Source organism: Agelaius phoeniceus, chromosome 4, assembly GCF_051311805.1.
Source record: "Agelaius phoeniceus isolate bAgePho1 chromosome 4, bAgePho1.hap1, whole genome shotgun sequence".
Taxonomy (NCBI): Eukaryota; Metazoa; Chordata; class Aves; order Passeriformes; family Icteridae; genus Agelaius; species Agelaius phoeniceus.
In genome coordinates, this window is record NC_135268.1 from 44,791,486 (window position 1) to 44,813,849 (window position 22,364).

The window sequence follows — 22,364 nt, forward strand, 5'->3', positions numbered from 1 at the left end:
ATAAGGAAAATCAAGCATACCCAACTAGATATTAAACATATATTAAGGAGATAATAAATATATATTTAGGTCCTAGAGGGTATTCATCTTCACCTGGAGAGAAAATTTTGTGTTTGTCTTTACACACATATGAAAATGAGCACACACACATTTATGTTTTCATAATGTTCAGAAATTTAATTATTCTTGCAAAATAAACAACTGCTATTGGCTAACTTTGTTACAAGGCTTTTTTAGTTTGCTTTTTTATTGTTGTTGTTTTAAATGTGTACAGTACTCTTAATGTTAAAATTGCACGTTCCACACAGCAGGCTGACCTCCTGCAAGAGTCTGAGGGAAAGACCATATGCAAAGGAAAGCCCAAAGAGCACCTGTTTCCAAATATGCACACACCCTAGGCATGTTCAGACTTACACTTTACTGCTTCATTGTAGTTTCACTAACTCACTACTGCTGGACAGAGTGAACTCTGTTGTGGCCTGTCAAGCTAGTCAACATGAAATGCACTGACATATAAAAGAAACAGTGAGAGAGAAGTTACATTTAAACATTAATAAAGAAAATTAATGGCTATAATGTCAAATAACATACGGGTCAGTCCACAACCAGAAGTCTTTTCTATCACTTCAGTTCAACTTTGGTAGCTACTGTTGTTTCTCCTTGTAGGTTCTGAGCTATACAAACATAGTTTCCCACATCTGTGTCTTCAAAATCCTCCACAAGAAGAACACTCTTTGAGATTCTTGTAGTATGGCCAATTCCTCTGTTTATCAATCTCCAGAAGTTTTGAATAATCACAGGCCTCCCGGACTGTTAACAAAACAAAACAAAAACAACCCACCCACACAAAACAGGTGATTTCACAAAGTGTATTTAGTGACACCACCCCAGCACCTTGAAGCAGGAGTTGGAGAGTACAAGCCTATATCCAAAAGTCAGCCCTAAGTGAGGGAACTGAAGGTGTCTGGCAGTGGCAGCAACATTGCTGCATTAAATATTGATTAAATAAGCTATGCCAAATAAGGATAATGCAATGGCTCTTCCACTCCAAGCACAGGTACCAGGCCTGCCAATGCTCTGCCTGGAGCCTGTGCATGAGCTCAGTTTTAGGCCACTTAACTAAAGCTGCATTTGAGTACTTGATCAAATAGGTGGGGTGTCCTGGGGGAGGTGTCAAGATAGATGTGTGAGCTCATTTTCAGACTTCAAGCATGTCTCAAAAAGAAGGCAGCAGTGGCAGTGGCATGAGGTAGCTGACTGAGCTTTCATTCTCTTTTAGCACAGTGAACAGCTGTAAGTCACATTTGAAAACTAACTCCTCCTCTAGTTTTAGAAACATCAGATAACATAGCAAAAAACAGTAATAATTCTCAAATACTTCTGAGTTAATAATCTTCACATTCTGCTTTCCAAAATGTATATGTAACTTCAAAGCCAAAAGTACAACCCCTGCCCCCCCCCCACCCCCGTTTATATAAAAAAAATGCCTTTTCATGGTTGGTGTTGTTTTGGATTTTTGGTTTGGAGTTTTTTCGTTATTAAATAAAAGGTGCTTTTTTTTTTAATTCTATAAGGGAGTTCTCTAATGGACTAGTTATGAGGTCACACTGCCTGGCACCTCAGGAGGTCACAAAATGCTGGATAAGAGAAATTGGCCCAATGATAGACTAAGGCAGTCTCTTTTCTTCCAAAATCCAGCAGCTGCTAGTCAGCAGCTTTAAGCAGACTGGCTTCTGCTACACCAATAACTGGGATAAAAATGCAAGGGAGAGATTTCTCTGGAAGCCATCCTCCCTTGCCTCATGACATAGATGGATTAACCACTTACCAATATGAATGCTACAAGGCTTAAGCTAGATGTAGCAATAGGTTAAGTTAGACACTTAAGCAGAGTCAAAGCTACAATCTCACACTTGCAAAATGACCAGTACAAAGGCAGCTCTCAGTCTTCCTGAAACTTAGGGATGAGTCACATTGCAGTCAGTGAATGCCTAGGAAGTGGTAGGCATTACCAGCTTTAGAAAAAAAAAACCATAAAAACTCTTGGCAGTTGTAAATGTAATAAAAATTCTTAAACCTTTAAAAGTAATTAAGCCACTTAGCAAAGGTCTACCTCCTGTTCCAAGTCTGAAAATTAAGTGCTATCTACAATCAAGTAATACTGAACACTTAATTCAAGTCTAAGTTACTTCTTAAATATAGCAAGTGGAACTTCCTTAACCCTGCTGAAAGTGAAGGTAAAGACTGTACAAAGTGGACCCTGTTTACCTGGTTAGGCTCTTGCTAGTCCATTTTTCCTCAAACTAACTGCCTGCTTTGAAGCCTGTTGCATGGAATCAGATTAAGGGTGGATCTGTAGGCATTCACAGCAATTGTCAGGGAGTGGCAAGGGGAAACAAGAAAAAAAACCTAACCAAGTGGAAAAAAACCAGGAGAGGTTACTGACTACAGAGGTAAAAGGAGGGTCTCCACAATGCACCATACCTAGGGACAAGCAGGGATTGATGTGCTGCTTCTGCTCAGGAATCAGGCAGTAGGTGAGAGCCCAGTTGCTGGTTGGTGTGGGCTGGGACAAAACCACCCCTGAACTCCCAGCACTGAAAGCAGCAGCATGAATGGAAACATCCAGTGAATCTTAGAACAATGTCAGTCCTTTTTCTTGTATAAAAGGTCTATATGACCAGCATCACTGATGGTCCTGTCTCTTCTCCTTCCACCCTACCTTTTTTCTTTGCAGTATGTGAACACACTCAATAAATGTTAAGTCTTCAACAAGTATGCAGTGCTTCTACTCTGACATTTAATTGATCCTTTTGTTGGGGCAGAAACCCAAACACAACTGTCCCCTCCCTATCCCCAGGCACAGCTGGAGCTGGGATAGTTTACCCTGGTGGACAAGCACAGAGGCAGGCCACAGGCCAAAGCCTCTCTCACCCCGTAGGTGGGTGCAGTGAGAGGGTGTAGTCCTCTGTTGATAGCCCATGTACCCTGCACTGCAGCTCTGGTATCCATAGCAAACCAGGGAGATAACCTGCATGCTTTAGCTGTTTATATTCTATCAGTGCTAGAGAGGTGTAAACATGCACATGCCAGCATGCATCAGGTGCAGTAAAACCACTGGGAACAGCTGGGCCAATAACAGCCAGCAAACCAGGCTGGGGGCAGCCTGGGAAAGATGCAAAACTAGGGTGGACACTAACAAGATACAGAGTTTTGGAAGGCCAGGCTGGGTCTAGAATGATTAAGAAATGAGCTCCTGCTGTAACAGGTGAGGGTGGTTAGAGGGAAAAGAGAAGGGACCTTCAGTAATGCTAGACAGACACATCTTATTTTGTGCAAGAAAAGAGACCACAGATTCACATTGTGTTTCCTGTGGATTCTTTCAGATGAGGCTGGGCAGAAGCAGATTCAGCTTCAGGATATCGGCAAGCTTAAAAATTCTGTGCTGGCATAATTCACACACCCAAGCCATGGAGAAAGAAGGCATATCAAACACAGAGACAGCAGTGGGCCTTATGGCTTGCCCTAGAACAGCCTCCTGATGCTGCTTGGCTTTGACCCTGTCTGAGGAAATCCTGCCAGAGGAAAAGTATCTTTGGAATGGAAATCTGACAGAGGAGTGAGCTTTGCTGAATTTGATTTTTACTAACAGGGCTCTCCAGCTTCATCCCTGTGTGACTTCTCAGGGAGACTCTCAGGGAAAGAAAGGCTGAAGTTGAAAGGGGATATGCTGCCTCCTCCTGCCAGCATGCCTGAACTGGCAAGAGCATTCAAAATGCTGCCTTTGTGAAGAACAAACCCTTTCAGGCAGGGCATACACCTCTTACCTCTTGCCCTGGATACTGCCACCTGAAGCTCACATCCACATCTGGCTCCCCAAGGACTGTGCAGACGACACGAACTCCGTCACTGAGTCCAGCTCTGCCCGATGACACCGTGATGGAGGTTGAGGGTGGGCCCTTGGGAACTGAGACAGTGTTTAGAAACAAAAAATTAGCTGCTAAAGTTAAATACACTGATAAAACTAAGAGTCAGTTTTGGACTCAGTCTGCTTAATGCAACAGGTGTTTTACACCTGCAACTTGCAACTTTCCCCTTTAAACTGGGAAACTTGCTGGAATTTAAACTTGATAAATGTTTTATCACATATACTTTTGATCAAGATTTTAAAACTCTCATTACATCACTTATTTTACTTTCTAAAAACTATTTTCTTAGTGTCAGCAGAAGAGTCAATTGAGGGACAGAGAAAACTGCACTTTACCTTCCACATATAGTAGGTGATATTTGATGGAAATCTGAGGTGCTCCCTGTGACTCTGCTTTGCAGTAGACAATACCTTTATGATCAGAAGTAGGGTGAGGGAAGACAAAACCCTTCTTTGCATCATAAAAAATATCAGTTCCATCTGTTTCAATTTCTTCTGCTGGAAATTCCCTGTGAAGAGTCACTTTTGCTGAAGGAGTAGTAACACGGCATGGGATGACTGCAGGTTTATCTGGGTTCAGGTAGACAATCTCAAAATAACTGGGAGTAGGTACAAAAAGCTCCTCTTTGTCTGTGCAGAAGAGATGAGATAATTACAGAAATAATTACATCTTGGTTTAACAGAAAGAAAAGTACATTTGACAAGAGAAAACAGCTGTGAGCAACATTTAAAACAAAAAGCTTTGGCCTAATTTTAATATGCACACACAAAAGACACATTAAATTGAAAATAAAAATGAAGTATTTTTTTAATCTTAAGAAAATCTTTGGAATGTCTTCTAGTAAGCTTCCAAATACTTATCTGGAATCCCATCACCACTGGTAAGATAAGGACTATTAGAAAAATATACTTTTTGAAGCTACAACTTTTTATACCTATGCTTTTAGTCAAAATGTTTGCTTGCTCTACTAAGTAGAAGAAATATTTAGTGCCCTCAGAATCACAGTTAAGGAGCATTTCCATAATTGGCATGCTTCTTGGAAACCTAAATCTGAAATTCCTCTTTCTAGCACAAGCATTTATATAATAATTTGACTGAAAAGTTTATTCCAGCCTTTCTAAGGAATGTATCCTAAAAACATTAAGCTCTTTTTTCTCATGGTCCAATTTAACTCCAAAATGTATTGCAAACAATTCTATCTTAACATTTTGTACTAAAACATTTTCTAGCCACGAATACTTCAGCTCTAATGAGGCATCAAAAGTTGTTTTACTATTCAGAATGCTTTCCAGAAGAAAAAATGAACCATTTGATTTCAGCTCTGTTGTACCAAGCAGCTGCAAACTGTGCACAGGCTCTGGGGGACATCGTGTGCACTTGAAGAGTGTTTTGCCTCTCAACATGCTATAATGACTCCTCAGAGAAACTGTGGCCTTATTGAGTTTTTTAAGGCAGTGCAAGTAACTGGAACGAAGTGACAAGTGGGAGAGAGTCCATAGGGTCACCTGAATGCCATGACAAAATGAATCTTCTGCACAGATTTATTTTCTTTATCAAGACACATTTTCAAGAATTATAACCTTTTTTATTAGTTTTGTAGAAAATCCTCAGAAAGTCTGTTATAAAGTACGTGCTTTTCATTGCATTATCCATTACTTTGGGTATTTTGCATAATCTGAGAGAAAATGGACTCAAAAAAAATCACACTAAGCAAGTAATTTTCTGCCCACCAACAGTCTTAATTAACATCCACTAAAAATAGATGAAAATTGTGGCAGTAAAATCTTGATGATGAAATCACTGATATAGCTTTATTCCTGCCTTACCAGCAAATATATTTCCACTAATAATCCCCCAGTGAGTTAATTACCTGTGAAAAAGATGTATGTTGACCCTGTTTTAGTCTCATCCTTCCTGCATTTGTTACCATTGCACAGCTGAAGCCAGCAGCTGTATTCACCTGTGTCTGCTGCAGTGGAGTTTGCAAGGATCAGCTGACTGTGCCTGTCAAGCTGCTTTATGCTGTGGAAAAATAAAAACAAAAGCAAAGACAAGCACAGATGTATTTCCTTGTATATTTCTGTCAGCTCATTTCCACTTTTGATTTTTTTTATTCCTTCTCTGCAACTAACACCTTTTTACTTTCAGAGCTCTGTTACCACTTCCCTTTTGCTCCAGCAGAGACTGGTTACATGTTTACATGAGCAGTTTTATTGATTTTAACTACATACAAGAACTTGCAAAAGTCTTGTACAGTTCATTTTTGGATTCCTTCAAGTCTCCATTTTGAAACTGGGCTGTGACTGTTCTAGGCCAGATGTTCATCTATGTTTTGGCTTAGTTTGTCCATGTATGGCCCTTTCCTTCATTCTACACATCAACCCACATGCACCTCAGTCCTTTTTCAATATTGTAATACTGCTTCAATAAAATCTAACAAAGATAATTGACAAGTAGTTAGTAGCAGGTATTCTACTGAGAGTTTGTTTAATAATTTCTGCCTGCTTTCAGTGTGAATGCTTTTCCAATTTTTAACATACCAGTCCAAGTTTCCACCTGCAAAGAGCTGCTACCTCAGCTTGGATTTGTCCTGCAAATTAAGTCATTCTGCAAGACCTATTCCTGTGATCTAAGCCACCTCACTGGAGTTTCCTCCACATCCCTTGGCTATTTTAGAGCATGACCCTGAGAACTGCTGAAAGTGTACTGGCAGTGCCATCACGTAACTACACAAAATACAGTCTGTGTGATTATTTCAGACTTGATTTGCCTTTTTTTTTCCTTCTCCTGAATTTCCCAGGCACATCTCTCAGTGGATTGATATTTGTAAATGTGCAAATATTTATAAATATGCAGACATTTACATAGATACTGACAATTATTCTAAAAGGCAAAGGTCCCATATTATGAAATACAGCAGCTACAGTCTCACCTTGTTATTTTTTAATATATTTTAAACTTTACCTTCCTGGCTCTTTCTGGCAGACGGATGGTGGTGTGGTTGGCAGTCTACTGGGTTGACTTTTGATGGGTTGCAAAAGCAATGGCCCAAAAGTACCAGCTCTCAGGGAATGCTGTCAGCACAGCCATGTGGCAGTACTGATGCGCTCTGCTGCTGCTCCAACCCTTAAAAATGTTCTTTTCAACCAGCTGCCTCTCATGGTAGTGGATCTAGGTAATGAAGGGTTCCCTCTTTCCTTTGCAAGAAATTGAGTCACAAGGTAATTTCTTTCTAATCAAGTCAGAAATGATTTTTCCAAGCTAGGTATTTGATAATGAAGTTCCTTTTACTGTTTTAAAAGGGATTTGGACAAATATACACCTTGCATTAAGTCTGAACAGCTCTCATACTCATTCAACTGTGGGTTTTTTGAATATTTATTACCCTCCTAATTCTTACTATTATGGTAGTTATTCTGTAAGGCAGATACCTGACTGAATAATTTCTTTCCAGGATTAGCATCTTTGAAGAAATTGTAATTCTTTTTAAGAGTTTTGTTTAACTGTCCATTGCAGGCAGAATAACTGTTTAAACAGAGGCCACCACTTCAGCTGCATGTGCTTCCCAGGAGTTCTGGCTCCTCAGGTGCTCTGCCAGCAGCTTGCACCATTAGCAGCAATCACAAGCAGCAGTCCACATAACCCAAATCTCAGCCTTCAGCCAGGCCAGCAGCTCAGAGATTAAAATACACCAAATACACACCTCAAACAGAGATAACTGAGAGCTGCCTTTCCCAGTAAGCCCTCAGACACCATTAGACCCACACCAACATAGAAACACATGGATCCACCACAGGGCAGTTTTGAGGCCTGCCTCAATAAACAGGCAAATCACAGTTCCTATCCACTAATGCATTTGTTCTACCCAACCATGTCTGATTCCACTTTTTAGAATCATGTAATTATGGTGCAGTTGCCTTTCCATTTTTAATATATGCACTACCTTACATTATAAAGTATCTTCAGGTTTTGGATAGCTTTTGAGAGATTCCTATCTGTGCAAGAGAACATACTGTGTTTCATACCCAAAAGGAAGAAAAGATAAACCCAAAGCATGTCCTAGTCTGTATTATTACTGTTTAGTTTCACAGTTCACATTTCACAGGTTATATGACAACCTCAGAATAAAATGTTCTCCAAAGATCAAGTAATAAATGTCTACAATACAGAGAACCATTATGCCAGAACTCTTTTGCCTCCAATCATTAATGCAGACACTGAGCTATAGCTTGAAATCCCAACAGATAGCAAAATAAGGTCAGAGTTAATTAATTATTGTACAGTGTGTTCTTCTTAACTGTGAACAAGCTATTCAGTAATAACCTAGCAAGGCAGTCATCCACAAACATGCAATAACAAAACCTGGCATCTGAGAGTGCAGGTGTTGAAACTTGAGACATGACCATATTAAGCAGACAAAACAGGCCATAAAAAATAAAGTATAAATGGTAAATCCTGCAGCTAACCAATATTTCCAGGGAAATGTGTAATTTCATTAGTATCTTATTAGTATTTTAGATGCTGGGAAATCTGACCCAGAAGCCAAAACTTTGCTGCATTGTAGATGTCACAAAGTAAAAATGTTGTATATACAAACACGTATGTATATACAAACATTACCAGACTGTTTAAAGAAACTAGAAACATAGCCCAAAATCTTATTCCATACATTCATCTTATTAATAAACTTTATTCAAAGTTCAAAAGATTTTTTTGCCAGAAAACTATGCCACATTTAGAAGCTAAAATATATATTTATATAAAAAATATCTATAAAGACAGTGTACATGGCATCACTCAAAGACCATCTACCCAACCACTCTCAAGTAGCTGCATTCATACTGACAAAAGAGAGCTTATCCCAAATACACACTCACTAGGACAGGAACATAACAACTTTCTGTTTTACACAAGAAAAATATCCTTAGCTTTTAAACTTCAAAGCACAAGCAGCAAAATCAAATTCAGTTATACATACACATGAGCACAACTGACATCCCACTAGGCCTGTGGGATGCATTCACTGCATTCAGTGAAAGCAGTCTAATTTCAGTCTAATTCTGGCCCCCACCACACCCAGGTTCCTCAATATTTGTGGGAGTGCTCCTGTCCAGACATCCTCCTCTCACAGGAATGCACATGTGATGTACGTCCAGCTGTTTGCTCCAGCTTCTTCCATCAGAACAGCTCCATTTTGTGTCAGTTTACTTATCAGACAAAGTCAAAATCAGCTTGCCTTCAGCAGAGGAGACCCATGCTCCAGCCAGGCAGCACAGGACTGTGTGAAGTCAGAGCAGCTTTCTGCTATAAAGCTTTAGTAAAGGGAAAATACGCCTGCTCTTATTTTTATCCCTCTCTTATGTTGTAGATCCAGTTTCTGGGTGAGCCTCCAGTCATTAATTTGTTATTCACAGTCTTACAAAACAGCATTCCAGCCTTCCCATACTAGGAGTGCAAGAGCAGCCTCTGACTGTTAACACCACCAATGTTTTTGGCCAGTTCAGCCAGCACCCAAAATTTTCAGACAAAAAGTATTTAAGTGCTGCACAAAGCAAGAGAGCATTTACAGATAACAGGCAAGTTCTGAAGTTCTGCAGCAAGCTTATGTGTGTCCTTAAGCTGGGAACCATGTCTGCATGATTCAAGCTTTTTCTCTAGAGTTGTATGGCACACTACAGTCTCTAAAGCTAAGTAAATTGTTTCAGTGTGTACTGTTGTGTACTCCAGTTAGAGCAGTGGAGAGGCTGAATTTCTGCTCAATCTCAGCAAGAAGCAGCCAAAGAGTCCTCCTCCTCCTCTCACTCCCTCAGGTGTGATAATTATAGCGCATGTAACAGCTCCAGACCCATTAAAAACCGAGACTCTCTAGTACAGCAAGTAAAATATTTTATTTACCAGGTTGTAGAGTACGCCTACAAGGACAAGTTCAATGAAAGCATAGCCACTAATACTACAGAAATGGCTTTTCTAATGAAAATCTTCCTCTTTAGAAAAGGCATATTGTTCCCCAGATTGTGGTACTCTCCTTACCATATGGGTGAGTTTAAAATGTGGTAACCATAGAATGGAGGCAAAACATCTGGGTTTTATCCCTACTTCTTTTTGCAACCACCCATAGAAAATACATTACATTGATGCTAAATTTAACTAGTTGCAAGCCAAAATGCCAGAGTAGTTGAATTTGTACATACCTTCTACTATTTAAGGGAAAAGTAATAACTGGATGCCTGAGCATCTGTTGCTATGAACAGAAGAACTGTAGTCATTAGTCCCCAGCAACTGCAGGGATCTCTCATCACCAGCGCCTCTCCTCCTTTTCACTTTTCCTCTGGCACACCAACCCACTCCTTCTTCATTTTCCATTACCTCCTTTTGGCCCCATCACATCCCCCTGCTGCTGTCATCAATTCTGGTTTGCACCAGTGCCCCAAGTCCAGCAAGACCCACATGGAAATCTGAGGTAAAAAAGGCCCAGCCCAGTTAATTAGCTTGGGTTTTGGCTCACACCTCACTAACTGGTAATGAGGGGATTATCTTATACTTGATCTTTAAGTACTCAAAAATGTCAGAAGATACTGGACATATATCTACCTAGATGATTAAACAATTTCTGCTGTAGGTTATTATTTGCTAATAAATTTTCTGAATCTCCCTCCTCTGCCCTATATTCATCATTTTGTTTTAAAATAATGAAGGTAATGTATTAATAAAATTTTTTAAATTGCCTATTGCAGTTGATGCTTGGTGCATGGTGTGCATATTCCATGAGGAAGATCTGAGCTCCTCTTGAAAGGTCATAGCTTTGCTGACCTTTTCTATTGCCAGCTCACTTACAAACACTGCCAGCTGAGCTGAGTAACATGGTACCTTTATGGTACTTCCAGTTAAAATCCATCAAACCTTTCTCAAACCACAGAACATAAATTTCAAATTTCACATTCTGTAGAGCAGACTTTGTTTCACAGGCACCTATTACAGCAAAGACCTTGATATAATTAGCAAAGCCATGCTAAAAACATGATCAAAATGTAACTGCACAGGATTCTGTGGTCAATGTCTCCATAAATTATTACTATTCTGTGACTCTGAAATCTGCTTCTAATCTATGTTTTCAATTTTTCTAGTTAATTTTAGGATCTTCTGCTTGTATTCAAAACTGATTATTTAGTCAAACACAGCCTTACTGCTTTAACAACTTATTTCAAAAGCAATGACCATTATATTTCAATACAGATCCTTAAGTATATGCCTTACATACTTCTAAAAGAAAAGAGGTACTTAGGCAAGTTACATCTCCCCAGTCAAAATGTTTTACAGCACTTATTTTATGTGGTGCAACTAACTTTTGTTGTATGGTTAAACTACCACTGTTAACTTGACTGAGTACAAAAATGTAAATTGCTGAAGGATCCCAAACTACTTCAAACTGGAAACCAGAAAATTACACAATCATGACATAAATATCTTTTTGCTGTTTTCCCAAACTATCTCAATTTCTTGCATCAGAGAGAACACTTAATTTTGCATGAGAAGAATAGACAGTCAAATAACTAATTAGGAAGGATTCCGATTCCTCTCCAAAAACCCTGAATACTCAGCCTGCCTTCTTCAATGCCAGATTCTGACACACAGATGGCGTGGCCTGGAGGTCTACAGGACCAAACCACGCCAGCACCTATTTGCAAATGCACAAAACATTTAGAACGATGCCACCACCACCACACGCACACTCCCTGCTGGTTTGCTCCTCCAGCTCTGCTTGCTGGGAGGGCAGGCCTGTACTGCAGCTAATAAACGCCACCTGCTGAAAGAAACCGGGATAGAACAGTATTCCTTGCAAAAGAATAAGCAGCAGCAGGTTAAAGGGGCCTTTTGACAGATATTGCTGTGATAAGCCCACAGCAGGAAGCAGCTTGCTGCTGTAACTTACTGTGGCAGAAGCCTTGCACTCAGCCAGGGCAGTCCTTGAGCACCTCAGCCAGCAAGGGACAAGCACACATTGGCACAGAGAACTGGCTCATGAATTACAGGAGGATGTGCTAGAGATCACAGTGGGTGACTGCCATTCATCAACACTACCCTTGGGAAAGAGAAGTGGAAAGAAGAAGTATATATCTGAAAAACTAATTAACTGGGAGTGATTTTAAGGTAACATCACACCTGTAAATAATGTACTTATAATGGACGCTGAGATTCAGATAACCTGAGGGACTTAGTGAGAGCATACTCACTTGTACTTCATTTAGGAACAACAGGACAAGAGCAGCAGACACCTTGACTCATACCTCTGTGTCCCTCTCACCTAATAATCCAATAAAAGCTCCTAACTGTTCTTTCTTTGGGTATCACTCATAGTGCTTCACAGTCTCCATATAACAGTCTCCATAAAACAGCCACTGAAAACAAACACTTCTCAGAACAATAAAATGCCTGTGCAAGACATCCTTAAGCTCCTTACATGCCCCTCCTCTTTCTAATACAGAACTAAATTACTACATTTAATCTACATTTAGCTACGTGTACTACCCTGAAAAAACCAGGAAGCTAATGTATGGAGAGTCTCAGAAAAGATACTCAGAGCAACAGAACACACTCAGATGGTGGGGCAGTCAGTTCCTCTTCCTGCTCTAACAAATCTTTCTGTGGTTTTCATTAAGATGTCACAAGATGAAAGAAAAAGCTTTCCTCAATTTAAAGTAATAACCCTCAGCATTAAACTGGGATGCAACACAAGCCCTGCAATTTCATTTGCACGCAAAGGCAACTCTGACTGAACCACTACTCTCACTAGCTCCTGAAGGCTGGTGTGTTTTTTGCTAGTTAAGAGATGTGGGTTTGAGTCTCTTCAGGAAATTAACCTTACTACCTCACCTGGTAGCCACATTAGAAACCAGTACTGCCCAACACGAGCAGGTCTCTGCAGAGCAAGAGAGTTGGTAGTGAGCACCTGACATCCACACACATTTTGAGTTTTACTTTGGATAAACCCTAACATGGTTCCCTGTTTGTGGCTGGAGCAAATGGTGAACAACATCTTCATTTTAGATTCATCTGAAGGAAACAGAGTTCACATGCTGTAAGACTATCAAAGACTGCACATCACAAGGCAGTAACTGGTGATGACTAAAAGTTGATGACTAAAAATTGCTCATCCTTTTTTGTGGACACTAAAAACTATTAAATAGAACATCACAACTGTAAAAATGTAGATAAACACACAAACTAAAACACCAGTGGTGCTGAACACAGTAAGAGAAAAAGTGTTCTGGATTTTTCCTGCAAAAAATGAAGAATAGCTTACCTGAGTCTGGAGTCTTTAAAGGTGTCTAAATAAGAAGGATAGCTCCAAGTAACATTACTCCCCTTACATCGCAGCTCTATGCTTTGTCCTGCAGCCAGGCTTAAGGTGGCAGCTAGTTTCTGGAAATGACCTTTATCCATCACCTGTGTCAGTATGGACTGGGACTTCAAAGAGGAGTCCACAGACTCTCTCTCCTTCATTTTGGCATTCTTGGGTTTTACTTTCTTGTTAACAGGCTTAATTTTGTTTTCTCCAGGTTCTTTGGGACGCTTATTCTTTGCAGGCTGTCCAATAACTGGTAAAATAAAGAAAAGAAGGCAATGTTACTGATTAGAAAAAAGTTTATATAGTCCTCTGGGAAAAAAAATCTTATTATCCCAGAGAATAACTGAAGTTTTGTTCTTCCTAGAAAAGATGAATAGAACTTAGTAAGAGTTAATTTTCTTAAGTTTTTGAAGTCTGCCATGACCCATTTTCCTGGGGAAAAAGGGGGAAAAAAAAGAGAGCTTTCAAGAACATGTGGAAAATCTACACTTACATAAACAGAGAAATATGCAAGCTATGAAAACTTTACAAATGGTAAGGGAAAGAAATGCAGCACTTCTATCTGCAGCCACTTTTGTCATTTCCACCTCCTGGTGATGCCATGCAGCACTCAAGGCTACACAAGCTCTCCATGTCCGTGTCACGTGCCCATCACTTCTGCATGACCTCTTCACACACCACACTTCCATAAGGGACACACAAAGAACTCACAAGTTTAGAACTTCATGACAATTTATAAAATACTAATAGTGATGCAGGTTTCTTAGTTTACAGTAATTACTGAAATGCAAGTGATACTTCAGTCACTTGAAGGTGACTTACTTAAGTTGTCACTCCTCCCGTAAGAGCCATTTATTTTGACAGTCCAGATGAAGACAATATCTTATTTAGAGACAAACAATAAGAGATTTCATTACCTCCTAGAGACAACAAGGATGCCCAGTTGCCTTAACAAACAAAGGAAACAGAAAGAAAAGGTGAGCTGTCTCAAATATTTAAAAATAATAACAAAGAAAAAATTCCAACTTTAAGTGACATCAGGAAGCACAGTCCTTCTGTGAGACAAGCCTAAAACTGCTTTTGCCAGACACCAGAAACACCACTAACTGCACCTGACAGCTAATTCTTGTTTTCCACATGGAAACACTGAGGTATTTCATTGTACAAATCAATCAACAGGCTCCCTCTGGAATGAAAAACTCAGCATACTCACATACTCAGCATAATTAAAACTAGTACAGGCTGCCAGTATGAACAGCAGGACTTCCAGATTCCTGCCACTGATGGCTCCTGTGACACTCCTCAAACCCCAGCTGGACACCTTGCACTGCATCAGCTTTGACTTCTCCAAGTCCAGGCTGATGCACAACACATTTCTTTTAAACAACTCAGTGCCTTGTGAACACAAATTTAAAAACCAGGAGTTTGTAGCATTTTTTCTTTGCATTACATTAGAAAGGCTACAGTGGGTCAGGCCAAAATTATTTGCACTGACACCACCTAGTGTCAGATGCCAATCAGGGAACAGGGCAACCACTCTGCTCCTTTGATACTACTCTCCTGAGCTTCCAAGAACCTTTAGCTCAAGGGGTCTGTGAACCACAGTTGTCATGATTTTACTGTGCTTGGCTGGTTTTGGGGGTTTTCTTGGTTTTTTTTTTTAATATTGTCCTTGGATGTTTTCCTTCATTGATTTGTCTGGTCAATTTTGAAAATTACACAAATTACACATAAATACCAGATGCCTTCTAGTTTTTGTATCAAATAAATAAATATTCATGTTTCTCCAATAACATTCTCTCTAACACAAATACTTTTACAGAACTTGAGGGTTTTTGACTAATTTTCTTTCCAGACTGACAAGTCCAACTCTAATTGTCCCTGTAAAGAAAATCTTACAACAGTTCAGCTACACCACATTTGGCTGAAGGCAAGAACACAACAGCAGACTGTACACCAGGTTCAAGGTATGCTCAGATCTAGTTGTACATATTAATGGTGTCTTCTTTCCTGTCTAAACAGCTCATTACTTTTCAAGATAGCAATATTAGGAACTGACTTTTTTAAAAAAAATCAAGTGTAATTCCAAGACCACTTTCCTACGTAGGAAGTGTTGGTTAAAAATTCATAAGTAGAAACCCATCAAGGCGTACATGAAGTTAGAACAGTTTGTGTTATTTAGCATCCACCAACATGAAATGTGAAGTCCTACTTTCCCTGCCCAGTTCTTCAAAATTGAGAGATCATTCTACAACTCTTTACTGACAGTTTTCTTTCTTTTAACAGCTACTTAAACATCCTGAAAAGCATGTGCCTTACAAGATCCCTGTTAAATTCAGCTGGTTAAAAGCAATTCTATCCATATGGCAAAAAGACTAATTCCTAATCTTTATTTCCTATTAGTTATTATTTAATAAGAGGTCTTCCCTTGTCTCACAGCACATTGGTTCCTAAAGAATCTTTTACAACAGGCTTACAATAACAGCCTTTGGGAATCCAACTACATCAACCAACTCATCCATGGCCACACTCTTACAAAAAGTCCTTAGAGAACCTCAGCAGATCCAAAGAACAAAACTTCTAAAGGAAAAAAAAAACCAACCAGAAAAAAAAGAAAAAAAAAAAAGGCAGTCATGCCAAAGCCATACTGACTTTACAGCAATTCGTTAGTTCAGTTTACAAAATACAGACATCTGTTTTTGTGCCTCTACCTCCTCCAAATATTGTAAAATACTGGGATATTCCATTTCACTGGAAAGCTGCAGTTCTTTGACATGATATAGTGATATGCAGTGATAACACAATCAATTCAGTTGGAAAAGACCTCTGAGATCATGGAGTCCAACGTCTGATCAAAACCCACAATGTCAATTAGGCCATGGCACTAAGTGCCATCCAGTCTTTCCTTAAACACATTCAGGGACAGTGATTCCACCACCTCCACTGGCAGCTCATCCCAATGTCTAAGCACACCTACTGTGAAGAAATTCCTCCTAATGTCCAACCCAAACCTCCCTTGGCCCAGCCTGAGGCTCTGTACTCTCATCCTGTCACTTGCTGCCTGGGAGGACAGACCAAATCCCACCTTGCTACCACCTTCTTTCAGGTAGTTTTAGAGAATGATAAAGTCATCACTGAGCCTCCTTTTCTCCAGACTAAGCAACTCCAGCTTCCTCAGCCACTCCTCACAGAACTTACCCTCTAGACCCTTCACCAGCTTCACTGCCCTTCTCTGGAAAAAGATAAGTAATGACAAGCATCTGGGCTAAGGCTTCACTAATTTACAACTCAGGTGTATATCATATTATCTTGGCACTTAAACAATTTATGTTGCTAATTTTCTCTATCTGAGAACTGATTCTTTTGGCATGTTAATGAGATGTCCTCTAATGATTCTCCCCATAGAGAAAAATTCTATTTCAGAACCTGCTCTAACAGTGCTTCATAGGATGCTGCACTCTTAAGTTTCTTCTATGCTTATCATGTCACCATTTGCCATTAAAACCTCTCTAAGCACTTCCATAGTTAACATGGGTGTACACAGATAAATTTTTAAATTTCATTTTCTATAGATGCTCTTTCTTATCCCCCATTCCTACCAGTCATAAAAATTCTGCAGCCATGTCTCCCTGCCCCATCATGGTACATTAGAAGAACAAAAAGAATTTATGGCTGATTTTATCCTTCTGTAAGCTGTTTCTCAAGCTCTTTTGGTCTGCTTTATTCTGCTTTTTATATTTAACCCACATGTGAGTTAAGGAGCCTCCTCCTCTTATGTAATTCCCCCTTCCAAAATTAAACACATCAGTGGTTTCTTTGTCTTTTATTATTCCTGAAAGAATATTAGAACTACAGTCAGGCCTTTCCACAACAACATCTGAATCCAATTACTTGAGTACCGCTTCAGAGCAAGTCAAGAATTGCTGCTCTTCTGAGGAGCTCTCTGAATAGCTGCTCTAAGTCATTATTTGTGGCCATCTAAACAATTGCATTCTGCACCACGCCTTGATGTGCGTGACCCAGCCCATGTGAGGGGAAGTTATTCTTCCTTTTGCTTTTCTATCTTGCTGCCCCTCTGATTTTCCTTAGCAGAGCAGTCACTACACATTGGGTGGTCAGTTACCGGGTTGGTTCCTCTCCACAGGGCTGGTATTTCAGCCCCGGCGACTTTTACCACCAAAACCCACTAGGAAACAGATTTAACACAAAAGTTTTCTTCAACACATACTGCCACTTCTGCCTTGGGTAAGCTATTCCATCTTAGTGGGATTCCATCACACTGCTGTGCCATAGTACAGGGAGGTGCCACTGACAGGCCCCATAAGCCTTTTGAATAAGCATTCCCATTTCAAATTGGCCATTCCAGTTCCTTGCTGAACTTTCCAGATTACTCTGTAGCAGCACACAAGCTTTGGCTCAGCCATCCTTTTTCTTTCCCCCCGCCCCCCCATCAAACCCTACTGAAATTTGTTCAAACTACTCTTTGACATTTCCACTGCTTTTTGCCAAGCTCGATCCTGACATTATTTCTAAGGCACATGGACCCTGCAACCTCATCCCTAGGAAATGCTTCATCCCATACTGTGTGCTCTGCCACACCTGAGACTCTGCCTTTAAGAAACTGTTAAAGACTCTCCTATGAAAGCTTTCCAATTTTAAGTGCCAGAAGCCTGGTTTTGATTTTCTCAAGATTAAGTCTTTCCTCTCCACACAAGCTCTCTCTGTTTCATGTTTCTGCAGTTCAGCAAGTTCACATTTCCTCCTACACCACACTCCCAGCTGCTCAGTGAGAGCCTTGTCTGCCTGACCTTGTACTTCCCTCCAGGTGACAGCAGGGGCATTTCACGAAACATCAGATGAGCTTTTATCTTCTTACACAGAAAACCTGGTTCTGCCTCTGTTGCACCTCCCAAAGAGGTGAGTTTCCAAGCAAGCTGTGGCCATGCTCCTTCCCAACACTCCCTTGTCTTTCCAGATATCTACTGGCCACTTCTAGCACCTCTTTTGCACCTCACAGTCCTGTCTTCTCTCTTAGCTGAATTAAGTCTTTTTATGCCAGGTAACAAAATTAACTGCTACAGTATCACCCAAGGTAAAGAGGATACACAAATCCCTCCAGGAACACAGAAACCATCACCAAGAATCCTCCATTTCCTTATGCAATCGGCAAGATTTTCCCAAGAAAGGGAACAAAGTCAACCAGCCCATTTATGCAAGCACGTGAATATGCCACATTTGGGATATTTCACTATCCCACCAGAGGTATGCACTGAGCCCTCACTGTTTCAATAACATTGCACTGCCTAATGCTGCACTGCTTTAGTGCAACAGCATTCCTTATTATATTATAAAATATAATAAAATTAAGACTTAGAAAAATATTAATCGAGAAAATGCCTCATTTCTACCACTGATCAGCTCCTGAAGTTGGTTCTAAAGAGGCACTGTACTAACTTTCAGCTGCAACAGTACATTCAAGATCCCTAATAACTCATCATGCCAAAGTAGGAGACTATGCATCCATATGCCACAGAAATGTATCACGCTGCACCTTTGCTCCTGGTTGACAGTATTTGTCTCACCCTATTCTTTAATGTCTGCCCCTTGTTCTCACAAATGTTAACCCACACAACAATATCAAAATGAGTGTTAGTTATATAATCCTAAAAAGCATTTGTTTTTTGAGACATCTCCTATATCCACATGCACATTCCACTAGTCTCACAGATGAACAGGTTATAACTCAAGAAGGGCCCTGATGTTCAAGTGCCAGCCCAGAGAACAAGAAGCAGTGTGTGAGCCTGGTCTCACAAGTACAAAGGAGTCACGTTCACTGTCCACCAGACATACCCACTCCACAAGGCTGGTCCCATGCTACATCTTGGCACCACCAGAGACTGAGAACTCTCTCAGCTTATACTGATTAATTCTTCCTTGAGGTGAAAATAAATTAATTGTGAGGTTACCATTACATTTTAAAAATAAATTTTAAAATAGAAATAAAAAATAAATTGTCAGATTACCATAAAGTATAATTAACCAGCAGGATTACTATATGAGGAAAGAGTCTTTGTGATTACAAGTAATAGAACAAGCTGGACACATCATTTGGGATACTTCAAACAAAAAGTTAATCATCCAAACACAGTGCCAATCTGGAGGGGCATGTTTCATTAGTTCATAAATTAATATAGGATAAATTAGGAAGACTATTCTGAAATTACAATTCCTACATTAGGACTTCTACGTTTAGCTTTAGACAAGAAATTCTAATTAAATATACTTGGTTGCTTTCTTCCATTGCTAAGCTTCTGGATAGCAGAGCGGGGAGCACCCAGTCACACCACAGTATAAACATAAGAAACTGACAAGAACAGACACTTGGGAAATCTTTCTGAAACCCAAGTTACAACTCATTTCTTATTCTGTTTTTATTGTCTACTTCTCAAATAGAAACCACTTTTCTTGATGTGGTATACACATATCTTTCTGATCTTTCAACAGAAATCCTCTCCTGCATCAATCTAATCCACAATGCAATTCCTCTGCATGTAGCCAGGAGAAAAATTAGGCTGGAAAAGGCTTCTGGAATTCCCTTCCCATCTCTGTTCAATGCTCGGAGCCATGTCCAGTTGAGCTCTGATTTTCCCAGAGGCTGGAGACTCTACAGCCTTCTCTGACAAATTCTCTCTATATTTATCAGCTCTTAGGGTGGAGGATTTTTTATGTTCTTATAAGAATGTTTTCCTTATGACCTACTAAAGTACTTGTGGTAATTGCCTTCCAACACACACCTAAGAGCCTGCCTACTATTTCTCTACAAACCCTTCCATGGGTTATGCAGGCCTTGATCCCCAAGACCTTGCACAGTGAAAAACAATGGAATTACTTTTTGTTGTTTCTTCCGAATAAGTATTGATAAGTTCATTTACATTTTGCAAGGGGGAAAGAGTCGCCCTTTTGCTAATTAAAGTCTACCTAAATCAAAAATTAGTTACGGATGTCCCTTCTCCACCAAGACTTTCTCACAGCCTGAAGCGGCTGTGAGAAAAAAGTTATGAGAACTTTTCTCATAATACTCAAGTTATGAGTGAAGTTCGATGCTCTCAATCGAACAACGATGCAGAAAGCCAAATGTTTTTTTGTTGTTTTTTTTAAATCCAAGCATCACACCCAACGCTGTCCCACGTCCAGCCCTGTCCCCTCCTCAGGCGCCACACGGGACTGGACGCAGACTGAAACGTTCTACCCCAAAGAGAGCGGGCGGCAGGAGCAGCCGGGGCCGCTGCCAACGCCCCTCCCCAAAACCCAAACCCACATTTTCGCCTGAAGGCTTCGGCGACCTGCTGCCCTCACACGACGCGAGCAACCCGGCTTCCCTCCGCCTCTGCCCAGCGGGACGGGAGCCCCGCCGCCGCCCCTCCCGTGATGGCTCCCGCTCCCGTCCCTGGGACGGTCGGGCCGGCGGGTGCGGCTGGGAAAAGGGAAGCCGGCGGCGCCTCGCAAAGCGGGGGACCCGTCGGGCGGCGGCTCACCGTGTGGCAGCGCTTCCTGCAGCAGCAGCACGCTGAGGAGCACCCAGAGCCGCATGGCGGGAGCGGCCCGGGCACGGCGGCGGCGGGGCGGGCGCGGCGCGGGGCGGCCCCGGGGCGCCTCGGCGGGGAGGGGCCGGGGCCGGGCCGCTCCCACCGCCACGCTCCATTCCTCGCTGGAAACCCGGCGTGCGGAGCGGGGCTGCAGCCGCAGGACGTTCGGGGACACCGCGGGAGGGCTGTTCTTGAAGCAGCTCCTCGGTGCCAGCTGCCCCTCTCCCTACGAGGCTCTGCACAGGTCCGACTGTTTGCGGCTGCCCTGGGGCCCACAGCCGGGTGGGCAGAGCGGAGCACGGGCGGTACCGCAGGTGACCCCGGGGCTGCACCTAGGGCACTGAACAGTGCTGGCCTGAGACAGCAAAAACATATTTTTACGTCAGACTGTTGCACTCGTACCAGCCTGCCACACCGAAAGTTTCGTCGCTGTGGGAAAGAGAGGCGGTCTCTCTCTGGACACAGGTGAAGCACATTGGGAAGGCGCACGTCTCTCAATGCTGCTAGCAAAGGGATGAAAATGGTAAACTTGATGTCTGCCGTGTGTGTGTTTCTGCTCACAATGAGCTGTAAAAAGCCATTCCTTTAAATTTGAGGGTTTCCTTGGAGGAGAAGGGAGAGGAAAATATGACTGGAGGGGCCACAAAGGTAGATGCAAGGCAAGGTTGGACTTGAATGGGGTGGGGGGAAGTAATGACTGTCCGAGATCAAAGGCAGACCCCGTAGTAGACACAACCACAGTCCAAGATGAATAAAGATAAATAAAAATTGTGTCCCTGACCACAGCTCCAGGGCCACAGCAGATGTCAGAGTAGAGTATTTACAGATTACTTAAAGGTTTACTTCATCTGTATCCACACAAAAAAAGTTAGAAGGTCCATGCATAATGTTCCCCCACCCTCATAAACACACGCACGTGCAGAGTTTGGAGACTTGCTTACCTAACCCTGCTCTGACACTTCACCCTGGGGCACCTGGTTAGCATAAAGAAACCAGTCGGGCCCAGGAGTGGACTAGGTTGATGAAATTTCATGATCTCTTTTTCATTCTGTTATCATAAACGTGTCATCCATTACCTGTAACAAATTAGGAAAAAAAATTTTGTTGCTACAGTGTTTCCCCCTTGAAACAATTAGAATAACAAGTATTATATCTGAAAAGGTTATCAGTCTTTGTTTTAAGGTAAATGAATCTCAGAAAGAACTTAAAAAAGTTGTGTAGTATAAACTGCAAATTTGCAGTGGAAATATTTACAACTGCTGCTTATGATGAAGAGTGGGGGTTTTTTTCCCCTGTCATCTGCAAAACTACTGGTTGCAATCCTTATTTGCCTTCCTAAGTGAAATTTCCCTTTTGCTTTCACACACAGGGTAGGTCAATGATCTTATGGTGTCTGAGCTGCAAGTATTAGTGTATTGTGGAAAATATGGTAATAGCACATGGAAATAACACTCAGACTGCATTAAGACATATTTAAACTGGCATATTCCTTTTTCCTATGAA

At 41.2% G+C, this 22,364-nt stretch overlaps 1 protein-coding gene across 1 annotated transcript; it reads right to left on the bottom strand.

The window, feature by feature from the left end:
• Window positions 1-150: 150 nt before the first annotated feature.
• Window positions 151-20,939, bottom strand: PDGFRL (platelet derived growth factor receptor like). Its single transcript, XM_054633636.2, has 6 exons — window positions 20,811-20,939; window positions 13,231-13,525; window positions 5,800-5,951; window positions 4,265-4,558; window positions 3,828-3,967; window positions 151-810 (listed from the first exon to the last, which is right to left on the bottom strand). Exons 1-6 carry the CDS (start codon window positions 20,863-20,865, stop codon window positions 622-624), a joined length of 1,125 nt encoding a protein of 374 aa, XP_054489611.2. The 5' UTR covers window positions 20,866-20,939; the 3' UTR covers window positions 151-621.
• Between the last annotated feature and the right edge of the window lie 1,425 nt (window positions 20,940-22,364).

What these genes read in the sequence shown, in the direction of transcription:
- PDGFRL (XM_054633636.2), bottom strand. Translation starts at nt 20,865, where the DNA reads ATGCGGCTCTGGGTGCTCCTCAGCGTGCTGCTGCTGCAGGAAGCGCTG. An exon ending in AACATACATCTTTTTCACAG is followed by an intron (nt 4,559 to 5,799) that starts GTAATTAACTCA and finishes TCTTCTGCACAG; the next exon opens with ACAAAGAGGAGCTTTTTGTA. An exon ending in TCACCTACTATATGTGGAAG is followed by an intron (nt 3,968 to 4,264) that starts GTAAAGTGCAGT and finishes ACACTGTCTCAG; the next exon opens with TTCCCAAGGGCCCACCCTCA.